This window comes from Fibroporia radiculosa (genome assembly GCF_000313525.1).
Source record: "Fibroporia radiculosa TFFH 294 genomic supercontigs, scaffold1959, whole genome shotgun sequence".
Taxonomy (NCBI): domain Eukaryota; kingdom Fungi; phylum Basidiomycota; class Agaricomycetes; order Polyporales; family Fibroporiaceae; genus Fibroporia; species Fibroporia radiculosa.
Genome location: NW_012133324.1, coordinates 1,426 through 13,481, shown reverse-complemented (window position 1 = coordinate 13,481; position 12,056 = coordinate 1,426). Strand labels below are relative to the sequence as shown.

At 49.7% G+C, this 12,056-nt stretch overlaps 3 protein-coding genes across 3 annotated transcripts; all 3 read left to right on the top strand.

Annotated features, from left to right (window-relative positions):
• Nucleotides 1-261: 261 nt before the first annotated feature.
• On the top strand, nucleotides 262-4,907 carry FIBRA_03371 (uncharacterized protein; the record flags this gene model as incomplete). The annotated part of the gene is made up of 16 exons (XM_012325215.1): nucleotides 262-385; nucleotides 436-591; nucleotides 644-759; nucleotides 816-948; nucleotides 999-1,075; nucleotides 1,128-1,295; nucleotides 1,567-1,917; nucleotides 1,970-2,139; nucleotides 2,190-2,334; nucleotides 2,386-3,127; nucleotides 3,184-4,296; nucleotides 4,352-4,366; nucleotides 4,417-4,555; nucleotides 4,606-4,652; nucleotides 4,704-4,791; nucleotides 4,841-4,907. The coding sequence occupies 16 exons, from the start codon at nucleotides 262-264 to the stop codon at nucleotides 4,905-4,907; spliced, it is 3,651 nt and encodes a 1,216-aa protein (XP_012180605.1).
• Nucleotides 4,908-6,420: 1,513 nt separating this feature from the next.
• On the top strand, nucleotides 6,421-7,295 carry FIBRA_03370 (uncharacterized protein; the record flags this gene model as incomplete). The annotated part of the gene is made up of 3 exons (XM_012325214.1): nucleotides 6,421-6,676; nucleotides 6,735-7,180; nucleotides 7,236-7,295. 3 exons carry the CDS (start codon nucleotides 6,421-6,423, stop codon nucleotides 7,293-7,295), a joined length of 762 nt encoding a protein of 253 aa, XP_012180604.1.
• A 1,442-nt stretch (nucleotides 7,296-8,737) lies between these two features.
• FIBRA_03369 (uncharacterized protein) lies at nucleotides 8,738-9,336 on the top strand (the record flags this gene model as incomplete). Its single annotated transcript, XM_012325213.1, has 3 exons — nucleotides 8,738-8,902; nucleotides 8,969-9,240; nucleotides 9,294-9,336. The coding sequence occupies 3 exons, from the start codon at nucleotides 8,738-8,740 to the stop codon at nucleotides 9,334-9,336; spliced, it is 480 nt and encodes a 159-aa protein (XP_012180603.1).
• Between the last annotated feature and the right edge of the window lie 2,720 nt (nucleotides 9,337-12,056).

The window sequence follows — 12,056 nt, the reverse complement described above, 5'->3', positions numbered from 1 at the left end:
AATTGGAATCGAGTATAGCAGCCTCAGATGTGTGATGATCTCAAGGGAAGCCAAGGACCGTGGCCATAGTCGCGCAGTCACGAGCGTCCAAACACGCGAAGCGACGGTCGACGCGTCGGTAACTTCTTTGTTCTCCCCGTTGCTGAACGATATTGAATGTCGATACCCGTGTATCATATTATCCTTGCAGAAACGCAACTGGTTGCTTGTATCTGATACTTCTGTGCTGGTAATTTACTCGCCCACGTCGCAACGATACAAATGGCTCGCGGACCTGCCTCACCTCCTCCAACTCCTCTTCCGAAAGTCTCTTTCATGAAGGTTCAAGATGAATTTTCAAGCTATCCTATGGGCGTTCATGATGCACAAGCAAAGACATATGGATGTAGGCAGACCATTGTATTGCAAAACAGCTGCTTGTATAACGCGTACCAGATAATGAGTTGACGGACTTCAAGAGGCCCGAGCATTACATTCGCTACATAGGTATGGTAGACTTCATGCTCTTGCTTCAAGCTGTAGCCTTACGGACTTCAGAACCTCTGGAGAGCGATCTTGCCACACAGGTTGAGTATGACATGGATGAGCAAGGTATGTTCACATCATACTCTATCCATCGATGCTTTTGTTTATAAATGTGCAGATCACGAATGGCTAAACACAGTGAACGTCGAGCGAAAGAAGCTGCAACAAGATGGTGTCTCGTACGAAGTATTCGAGATTGTCATGGATCGTCTTGAAAAGGAATGGTTTGACCTGGTATGTAGATGTCACAATTCTCAGTATTGTCTTTGACGCCGAAAAGTGGCTTGCAGACGAAGAATATTCCTAAACCTGATCTAGCTCTGCCTTCGGAAGACTCTACATGCGCTATATGTGATGATTCTGAGGGAGAAAATACTAATGCGATCGTCTTCTGCGACGGATGTAACCTTGCCGTTCACCAAGGTGTTTCCATATACTTTTGTTAATTTAGTTTTGTGTTGACAAGAATACAGACTGTTACGGAGTCCCCTACATTCCAGAGGGCCAGTGGCTATGTCGGAAATGTACTGTCTCACCGGAAAACCCTGTGGTGAGTGCTACGTACATCTTTTGGTTGGGACACTGCTCAAATGCCGAACTAGTCTTGTATTTTATGTCCCAACGAAGGTGGTGCATTCAAGCAGACAGTTCACGGTGACTGGGTGCACCTCCTGTGTGCTATATGGGTTCCTGAGACTCGAGTTGCTAACGACGTGTTTATGGAGCCTATCACTGGTATTGACAAGATATCTAAGCAACGCTGGAGATTAGTATGTACTATATTCCCTTTGATTGGATCTAAATCAATAATATTGTCTAGAAATGTTCTATATGCGATGTCAGGCAGGGTGCTTGTATACAATGCACGAAGGCTTCGTGTTTTTTGGCATTCCACACAACATGTGCCAGAAAGGAGAGATTGCTAATGCCAATGAAATCGTCGCAAGGTTCCGAAGCTCCTACTCTAGCTTGTTATTGCGAGAAGCATTTGCCTGTAGGTCTGCTCTACGATAGCTCCTTACCTGCTAACTTGGCTGGTAGAAAGAACAACAAGATACTCGGGCCGCTGCGCTAGTAGCTGAGAGTAATGATCAACCTGAGGACGATTCTACTAGTCCCAAGTCCTCAAAAACTGCTCGTGCGTATGCGAAAACATACAAGCCTGGTCCTCCTCTTGTGCCTCATATCATCGTGGAGCGTATTCTCCAGTACATCGGCAAAGTGAATATTAGGCACAAGCGCGAATTTGTGATTCTGGTTTGTAAATATTGGAGTTTGAAGCGCGAAGCTCGTAGAGGTGCTGCATTCTTAAAAAGGTTGCACCTGGAGCCTTGGACAGCCTCATCGACAACTAGGCAACAAACAGATGAGGAGAAAGCTATCAAACTAGAGGTAAGTCTCCTCATCATGTAATCAACGTGAAGTCGCTGATTCGCCTGCGTAGTTTATGAGACGTTTGAGGAGGGATCTAGAGAGCATTCGCATGGTAACTGAAATGTGTCGTAAGCGTGAAGCTCTTAAACTCGAACGAGCTGAAAGCAGGCAGTTTGTCTTCGATAAGACTCTGCTCACACACGAGCCTCCTCTCAGAATGGCTTTTGAGAAGATCATAGGGTGTGTGAGGTCCAGTTTCACAATTTTACAATAATTTATACGATATGCAGAGCTGATCGTCAGGAGTACTTCAAGAATCCTGTCTCGAAGCTGGATGTCCCTGACTACTATGATATTGTCAAACAGCCTATGTGCTGGAGCATCATTGACCGCAAGCTTGATAGGCATGAGTACTTAGACCTTCACGAGTTCAAGGTATTACACTATGAATCCCTTTACATGAGATCATTCACGAGCATTGTGTAGGACGATGTCAATCTTGTGATCAATAACGCAATAATTTACAATAAACCGGGGACGCCTTACTACAAGACAGCCCAGAAAATTCAAAGTTCTGCAGAGCCAATCATGGCTGAATTAGATCGACTCGTGAATCACCGGTTTCCTGTGCAAGGCTCCTCAGACCAAGAACAGCCCCAATATTCTACAGGTGGCCTTGAGCCTCCTCTCCATCTCCTCCAATTACTGCTTTCCGAAGACTCTGTCAAGGAAGATCTGGCGCTAATTTTGGATAAGTCACCTCTGGAAGCTCTCTTTAGCTATGAGCTACCTAGAATTAGGCCTCCTCCCCCGCCGAAGCCTAAACGCAATCGCAAAGCAGACCTGGAACGAAAGCGGCAACAACGACTGGAAAGTGCTGCAGAGTTTCGTACACGGACGAGGCGAGGCGCTGCCACCTTTGCTCAGTTCGAAGCAGAAATCCAGGAGACTACCGAGACTCCAGCGCTTACTCCGGTACCGGAAGCTGGCCCGTCGAATGAACTTGAAGTCTCTCAGGTCGCACGTCCAGGTAAACCAGGCCGGAAGAAGCGAATGTCAGGGCCCGGTTTTGCGCATGCCAATCTCCCACCTATGGTAGAGACGGTCGACAATCAGCAATCTTTCAAGCTCTTCGAACGGGGATGGGTCTTACCCCCGGATCAACGGCGAGGAAACCGACCACGTCCATCTTTCCCTACAGCCCCTCCAAAAAAGAAGCTTAAGATTGGTAAGCTCTGCTTGTATATGACTTTTACCCCCGCTTGACCCTGTTCTGCTTTAAAGGTGAACGCGGAAAATATCATATGTTTTCTTTCACCTCGCCTGGTGACGAACACGAGACCTCGCAGGCACAGCTACCTTCTGAATCCAACGTGGGTCCTGAGGAAGACATGATGGAACTAGACGAAGTGCCCATCGCCTCTGCAAAAGACCAACCGGCTGAGAATTATACCGCCACCATAGCAGAACAATCTGTTGAACATCCTATTTCTCATGCGGCAGGGCCGGCCACAGACCCCTCCATCGCCACGGCCGAACAAGTGACTGACCATCATCCTAGTCCCACAACTGAACAATCAAGCGAACAACGTATTGGTGTTGCAGCCAGACAATTGATTGCGCACCCGGATGCTCTTGTAGTGCAAAAACTGATCGACCAGCCTACTAGCCGTCCAGAAATACAGCAGTCAGCTCGACTCCCTGCTGCGGTGGAACTACCGACTGCAATTCTTGCTGGCCATGTAGTAGCTGAACAAACGACCTTGTTATCCGCTGCTTCTGGTACTACAAATCCGTTTGAACCTCCCGCGGTCCTCAGTACGACATCATTCGAAGATGTTACGCCTCTGGCGGACCGACTGACTGAACATCCTGTTGCCCCGGTGGTCAACCAATCAATCCAAGAAAAGAGGGAACTTTCTGCTGGTCCTACTGCGGGACCATCCTCTATGCAATCGGCGTCATCGGCGATGGAACCTGCTGCGGTCGCCATGGAGGTCGATCGGCCAATTCGGAAACCAAAGCCTGTACGGATCGCACGCATTGTCATTGAGGAACTGGATACTCCAGCGATCCGTCGTGAGAAGAATTTACGTAGGAAGGCCGAGAAAGCACGACTAGCTGCGTTGGCAGCGGCAGCGGCCACAGCTAGTCGAGGTTCTTCCTCGATTGGTCCAGACGCCACCATGGAGACTGGGAAAGATTACGAGATGTCTTCAGATCTGTCGTCTCTGAGTGACTTGAGTGACGACGGGGAAGGTACTATGGACGGACAGGTGTCATCACGCACCCCAGATGCTTCTTCCCAACATCCCAGGATCCCAATGACATCAGCTACTGCAGAGCCGGGAGCTGTAGTATTGGAGCCAGGTCGGACATTAGAGGGCGGAACGCTCGGTAAGTTGTTCACTTAATGAGAGAGTGTTGTATCTGAAACGGCTTGTGGTTTAAGTCTGGGCCAAAGCAGGTAATGAGCCTCACTGACGTTCGTTTGAGTGAAACTGACACATCTTTTAGCTACTTTCCCCTGGTGGCCTGCAGTCGTATTTGAACCAGATGATCATACGATACCTCCGAATATGTTGCCAGTGCATCATCGTGGAGACACAAGAGGTCCTATTCATCTTGTGCGCTTTTATGATAGTAAGAGATCATGGTGAGGCTGGTGGTTTCTTCCCCTCGTTACTGTCTCAAGCGTCTTCTTAGGCAATGGGTTACCCTAAATAAAATGAAGATGCTCGGTGAGGACGACGGTGAGCTGATATTCCTCTTGGTCAACACACTTCGTTGAATTTAGGGTGAAGATCTGGATGCGGAGTTATTGGCCAACAGTTCCAAGTTACAAAAGTGGAAGACACCGAAATTGCGCAAGCAATGCAGAGATGCATTCAGGTTGGTTAAAATCACCCCTAGACCTTGCAAAGCTCAATATATCTTCTAGGGAGGCATTGGCGGAGATGGAAGACGCAGGTGTAGATGAGGAGCACGATCCCATTAGCGAAAGTTGAATGACTGGACCTTGCTCGTTTGTAAGTGAAATGAAATGTGTACATCTAGGTCGTCATGGAATGAGAATTTTATTTCTCACCATTTATCCTGGTCTGTGGCAGCCAACTCCGCAAATACGGCATGCATGACACCTTGGTCCCGCATTGCGAGCGGCCTCTCGAGGATATTGCGGTAGTCCCACAAGTGATGAACATTCCACTATCTGACTTCTAACATTCGGGTATATGGTTCAGTTTGTAGGAGTGTTTCTGCCATGGCCGCAGAAATCTGGACGGGGTTCCTTGGTTGGCCTACTGATCGTATCACAAGCGTTATTTGCATGCTGATCAAATTTGTGGACACCAAAGTGGCACTTTCATCGAGGTGTGTGTGTTGAACGACGTATCACTGTCCGAGCATTGATCGGTCCGCAGACACTAGTACACACTGAAAGTGGATATTTGAATTGATGTTCGCTTATGACCTCTACAAAAGATACGGTATCTGGTATGATGATTCCAGGCTCCCATCAATGCAATGCGCGCAAGTTGTGCCGATCTCATCCTGTGGGTGGCAGATCCGGAATGTCCTTTGGCATGGTTCAGCAAGATCATCCTGCAGGAGCATCATGTTTCAAACATATATGCCTTTAAGGTTAGTGAACTCTACTTCTTCGAGTGATATGCGCTCATCGCACCTCGTACGCGCCCTTATCTTATTATTTCGTTCCATTCATGGTTTGCTGGCGACCAGGTGATACCCTACCGGAGACAATCTCATGAGGCCATCCTCTCGACTTTGCCCGATTCGCGAACGGTTCGCTTACAATCGAGATCGATGACATCTCCCGGAGTGCCCATGCTGGGCATGTGGCACTCAGACGTCGTGCTCAATGATGATGCAATTGAACCAAAATCTATAAGTTTGCGAGAACCTCTGCAACCTGCTCCGTGTAATAGGTGTGTCCTCTTTAGTAGCAGCCGTAATACTGAACAGCCAACAACATGCCTTAGTTCGTTATCAAGCCGAGATCGCATACTGATTCCAGAATTAGTGCACCACATCATTAGTTTCCTTTGGGACGATCTGGCCTCACTGCATAGTTGTTCTCTCACGCATCGCTCGTGGTTGGGCCCTTCTCGCTGCACTCTATTTCAACGAGTTCAGCTTCGTTCAAGAAATGCGCTGGGTATGTTTTCTTGTCCGAAATTTCAAAACCGCATGCGACGATATTCCAACATGACGAAAATCCTCGAGATCCACGACTCTTTCGATCAGCCCTTCGCGCATATGGCCCCACACAGGCTACGAGGTTGCATGCCCAATCTTACGACCTTGTCGTGGCATAACGTTAATTTGGGCGGTCGCGGGTCGAGAGTCCACGTTTTTTCATTCTTTAGAGTAATATCTATATTCAGTACGATCACTACGCTCGGGTTATATGGGTGCAACTTTCGCAACTTTTGTGATTTTAGACGTCTTGTTTCCTCGTTCCCGCGACTCAGGAGCTTGATGCTGTGTCGAGTGGACTGGATGGCGGCGACCAAGACTGTTCAACATCACCTGGATCTTCACGTCCATGGGGAAGACACACTCGCATTTGAGTCGCTCGCAGTATGGGACATGCCTGGCGACAGGGTTATGGAACTGTACAGGTGGCTCAACGACACCCGCTCGAAGACAACTATGGGAGTTTTTCTTTGTGGATCACGCATACAAGCTCCGTACGAAGTGGAATCTGAATCTGAAGATCTTCTCGAGGGGTTGACCACATTTGCACTTGCCACGGGTGAGTCAGGACACTGTGGCATTTGCATATGATCTTCTGCTGATTTCTTCGCTCATAGACTTCAAAATCACGTTGATACACAAGCTGCGGCTACGCTGGCTGGCCTTCGTCTGCAATGACACTACGCCATGGTCGTCTCCGGATATCAGCGCATCATGGATTGTTTCCCTGGTTTCTCGACAACGGATCTCGAGGATCACCTTCGATTTCTTCAATGGGACGTGCGGGCCGCTCTCCAAGAGCAGCGATGACTATACTACATCCCCCCTCATAGACATGTTCACATACATACCAGAATTTGCATGCCGGGAGCCAGAGGTAGTCAAAGGAGATATTCCTAACAGTCTGGTATACGGCACGTTGCCTGTGTCAGACGCATTCATACGAGATCTTCTCCGCAGACTGGAGGACGAGCTGGGTCGTAAAGGCTGGTCCTCACGTGGAACCCTCACGCTGCTGCCTTATACTAAACGGATGATTCCTGGAATAGAGTTCTATAGGAAGGTAGTTCATCTCCTTGTGGCAAGTTGGGAGTCATCTCATACTCATTCAATACCAGGTTCCTCGGTTTTATACAAAGCCTTCGGAGCTAGATTTCTGTAAAGGTATTGTGCGATAAAGACGAGTACATATGCCTCACAGAACGAAGCGCCCTATTCCGCATCATGACACATAATTACCGAACTTTTTCTTGATTAAAGGGTCCTGCCTATTGAAGGGATCGGCTTATAGAATGACAGGCTCTCTTGGCAATTCCCAGTCAACGTCACCCGTGTCCTCGAGCTTGTGAAACCCGTGTCTCAATAAATCCCTAAGACTGTCAAATCAGCCTCTGACCTACATGTCCTGGACGTGAATGTCTGACAGACATAGCCTGCTGACTGGTTTCGAAGTCCGTATCGCAAATGTATCAATCCAACAATGCGTACAAAGACGCACTCAGCTGCGCTGTACCCTGATACCGCACGGCACAACGAAGAAATTACCATTTTGTTACAATGAAGAGTCATCAGAAAAGTGTCAGCTGAATAGGGACCCTTTTTCCTTTGCAACATGAGCTTTTCTCCGGTGAGATAAGATTGTTCCATTGTTGTGTGGGAGACCAGAGTGATGAGATGGATTCCAAGCTGCAGCCTGAGATTAGGTTCATGTTGAATGTCTCCACTCAGTGTCCGACAACATTAATGTCACCGACATTTTGGACTAAAGGAACAGATTTATAGGCGCTTATCTTGGCAGTAACCGGGCTGCGTTCTTCGCCTCCTCCAGTCACCCAGTTGTCTTGTTCTGAACCGTGATGCATGTGCCTAGTGGCGATGGTCTGCGGTTGCCGGATCGATTTGTTCCCCGTCTACGATGATGGACTCTGAAGCAGACCGATGGCAATCATTTAATACTTATACTGGAAGAGTTGTGGAAATTTGCTAGTGCAGGGAGCATTATTTATAGCCATTGCAATTGACAATGGCGTCTTGTCCTGCAGCGCCGATATTCATGTACAGGAAGCGCCCCATTGTCAACCAAGAAGGAAAGCATGACGGTAAGCCTTATCTCATTTGATATTTTGTATGCCTGTGGTTGAAGAAGCCTCGGGACTCTCGTCGGAGACCGTCCACAGCCCGAGGGGAGCTGTCTTCGCCAGTATCTTTATACCGGACGCAACCTAACGGCATCTGTAGATTGCACGTTCAGCCCCTCAAATTCCTCGACGCCTAACGAGCGTCTTTCTCGCTCGCTTATATCTATTGATTCTGAGTCGCTATCGAAAGACTACCTACGATGATCAACTCAACTCGGCATGATGAAGCGGCGGCGAAGTGGAGACGAGAAGAGTTCTGATCAGTAAACTGTCCAACCAGAAAGCCATTGATGGCCCTAACACGGGTTCAAAATGTAGACGGTGCGCGTGCGGAAGCATGATGTATGGAAGATGGAAGCAACCCGGAGATTGAGGATGTAATAGGAAGCGCGCAACTGACTCCGTGAGATAGGACTGCGGAGGGCATACATAGGCGATAAAGTACCCTGCAAGACAAGAGTGCACGGTATCCATTCGCCGGAATGTCGCTCGTCAAAATACCTTTCCTCGCAGCCAGTGTGGTTAGTACTTATGTTGCCCTCACACCCCCTACTCCGATGGTCCCTGCAAACCAGCGGCCCAAGAACGCGTCCCAAGCGGAACGGTTTTTCTCGGCTGTCGTCCGAGCTTACAATTCCGTGCAAAAGGTGAGTCAACGCCGCCAGCTCAAATAGTCAACATGACCATTTCTCATTGGTGGTTACCATTCAAAGACACTTGTCTGTTCGAGTGCCGTCCTTGAGGGAATAGTGATCCTAGCAAGGCAGTGGCCGTCGCATCCGTTGTCGCAACAAGTACTGACTCTGCTCATTCGTGGCCCCCACGCGCTGGCGGATCGGATCGTGCCAACCTCCATGTTCTTTGTTGGCTGCGGCCTCGCTATAATCGGAGGACTGGTCCGCTACCAGTGCTACCGCACGCTTGGACGCATGTTCACTTATGAAGTGGCCATTCACGACGACCACAAGCTCGTGACAAGCGGTCCGTATGCTGTGGTTCGCCACCCGAGTTACCTGGGGGCTATTGTGTGTGCCATAGGGATGGGGATTTGCTCCATCACGGCCAGTGGGTCATGGTTTAGGGAATGTGGGATTTACAACACGCCTCTAGGGCACGCAGCACCGTGGGTGAACAGGATATTGGGTGCGTTTGGTATGTGGATGTGTATAACACGCACATCCGAGGAGGATGCATTGCTGAAGGAGCAATTTGGGTCACAATGGAATGAATGGGCCAGGAGGGTTCCTTACAAAATGATACCTTACATTTACTGATCTCGTCTCTAGTTGTCGAGATTTATAGAAAAGATCTCCGTAGCCATTATACAGAATGAATTTCTTAATGCGGCTTGGTGAGCGATCGTCGATTAGTGGCGTTGGTGCGATCTTGGGCCAAATAGAGTGCCGCAGACCAGCAGCGTGCCGCAGGACACTTCGAGATCTTAATGGACAGTCACCGCACACCCTCAGGCGTCAGGCCTCGACCACGGAGGGACCAATCATTGGGGATACGCGGGAATCGCATGATATTCTGTACAGTGTGTATTGCGGCCGCAGGGATGCCACGGGTTGTGGGCATACATTCGATAAAAATGGCGCAAATGAATATTTATCATAGTGGCTCAACTCCAGCTTCCCAAAGTCACAATATCGGGATGACCGGTTCTATGCGACACCAGGCTAGGAACTGAGATTACTGATGGGCGTCGCTGGTAGTGAATGGACTCGCACTGACCTCAACTAAACCATGCTCACCGCCCACGTTCGAGGGCTCCCATATCTTCTAACCTTGTAGCCTTGGGCGTAGACGCGTCACAGACGCAATCTGAATATATATGATTGAGCCAAGACAGCCAGAGGGATTCATGGTGACCTATAGCTCTTCGTGCTTGGCTCAATCCACGGAAGCTCAGATTCCCTGGCTCTTGTCCGTAGTAACTTCGATTCCTCCAGTGTCGCATGGGAGTTGCGCCGCGTAGCCACTTATTGCTATACACACAAATTCGGATCGTCGGTATCCGACCAGACTGCGCTTGCCCGGGTCTTTTGCCGTTAGATAACTCCTGACCCATTTTGAAGTACTTGTAGTGTGCTAGATTCGTTATTGAGCTGCGATCGAAGGACAGTCTACAAGGAGCAGCAACAAACAGCGATATGATGTGGTGATTTGTGAAGTGGAGACAATAAAGTCTTTCTGGATCGTGAGCAGTACCTCGCAGCCTGCGAGGAATGTTTCTGGAAATCTCGCTCGTCAGAGCATCCGATGTAGTAAGCGCCTATGTTTCTCTCTCGGATGCTCATGCAGAACGTGTCCCGAACAGGGCGTAATTACTCTGCTCGTTCGTGTCCCCAACGTGCTTGCGGGTTGGATCGTGTCATCTTCATGTTCCGCGTCGGCTGCGGCTGTGCTGTATTCGCGAGACTGGTCCACTACCAGCGCCATCGCACGCTTGGGCGCATTTTCATTCATTCATGACGACCACAAGTTCGTAACAAGCGGTCCGTTAGTACGTTGTGGTCGGCTACCCTGCGGTTAGTGTGGCGAGACGGGGATGGGGATTTACTACGCGGCAAGCGGATCCTGAGTGATCCAGGAAATACGTAGCCCGAGCAACATTTTCCCGGATGCTGCCGCAATGTGGATGTACGGTTATCGGTGGATGTGTGTAAGACGAACGCCCAATGAAGATGCGTTGCTGGGTGCACAGTTTGGGACACAGTGGAATGACTGGACAAAGAGGCTGCCGTGCGAGACGTCCATATGGAAACAGGGACGGACATGCTCACGCCACACGACTCCAGCCACAGACGGATCACGCGGCATAACTTGGCCGTCGTTGGCCGAGTATAGAGACCTCGAACACCTGTCCTGCTGGATCATAGATCGGTTCGCAGTTCATCTGGTGGTTCACCCTGCGCAGTGCAGGAATGGGTTGATCGCGCACTTAATGAATGGCAAAGCGTGCAGCTCTTTGTCGTAGTATACATTGCTTACTATGGATCGAATAGTATCCCAAGCCAAGACTAGTACAGTGTATGTACAGTGAGGAAACAAGATAGAATGCCGCTGTGGTGTCATCGTTAGACCGCATATCAAGGAATACAGAGGCGAAGTCAGAGAATGGTATGCTCATTGTTGATACCATCGAATGAAGTTGACGATGCGGATATGGGGGAACAGGAGAGCACGGGCGAAGGCAAAATCTCGGCGCAGCAACTGCCATCGCCGTGCACACACGTTGCTTGGGGTGTGCATCATCCATTCACGTTCCTTCCCATGTATGAGGGAAGGAATGCATTGCCAAGATCTTTGGTCATTGCAATCGTCTTCAGGTTGTGCAGGTGCTGTGCGATGCTGGCAGACGGCTGCACGGGGGGTGCGGATAGCTGTGGTTACTGCTTGTCGTGCACGGAGGAGGGCAGGGTGGACAAGGACGCCGCAGGTATGGAGTCCTGTCTTATGGAAGGGACAACGGCAGGAGAGGCAAGCAGGCGGCTAGAGGCGATGGGGCAGATGGCCACGGCAGTGGCGCGATGAGCCCGCCGTCATTTTGGTATTCAGCGGGATGGAGGTGGGTGGATGGGCGAGATGGCGGCAACACAGAAAGGCTATCATCATCTTGCCATTCAGCGAGATGGCGGCGGCACAAGGAGGCCATCATCGTCTTGCTGCGCAGTGAGATGGTGGTGGCAGACAGGCGAGCAGGTGATGGGAGTGGGTGACTGGGCGAGACAGCAGCGGTTCAGAAAGGCTGCCATTATTCAGCGAGACAACGGCGACATTGGAGTGTGATGGAGGGTT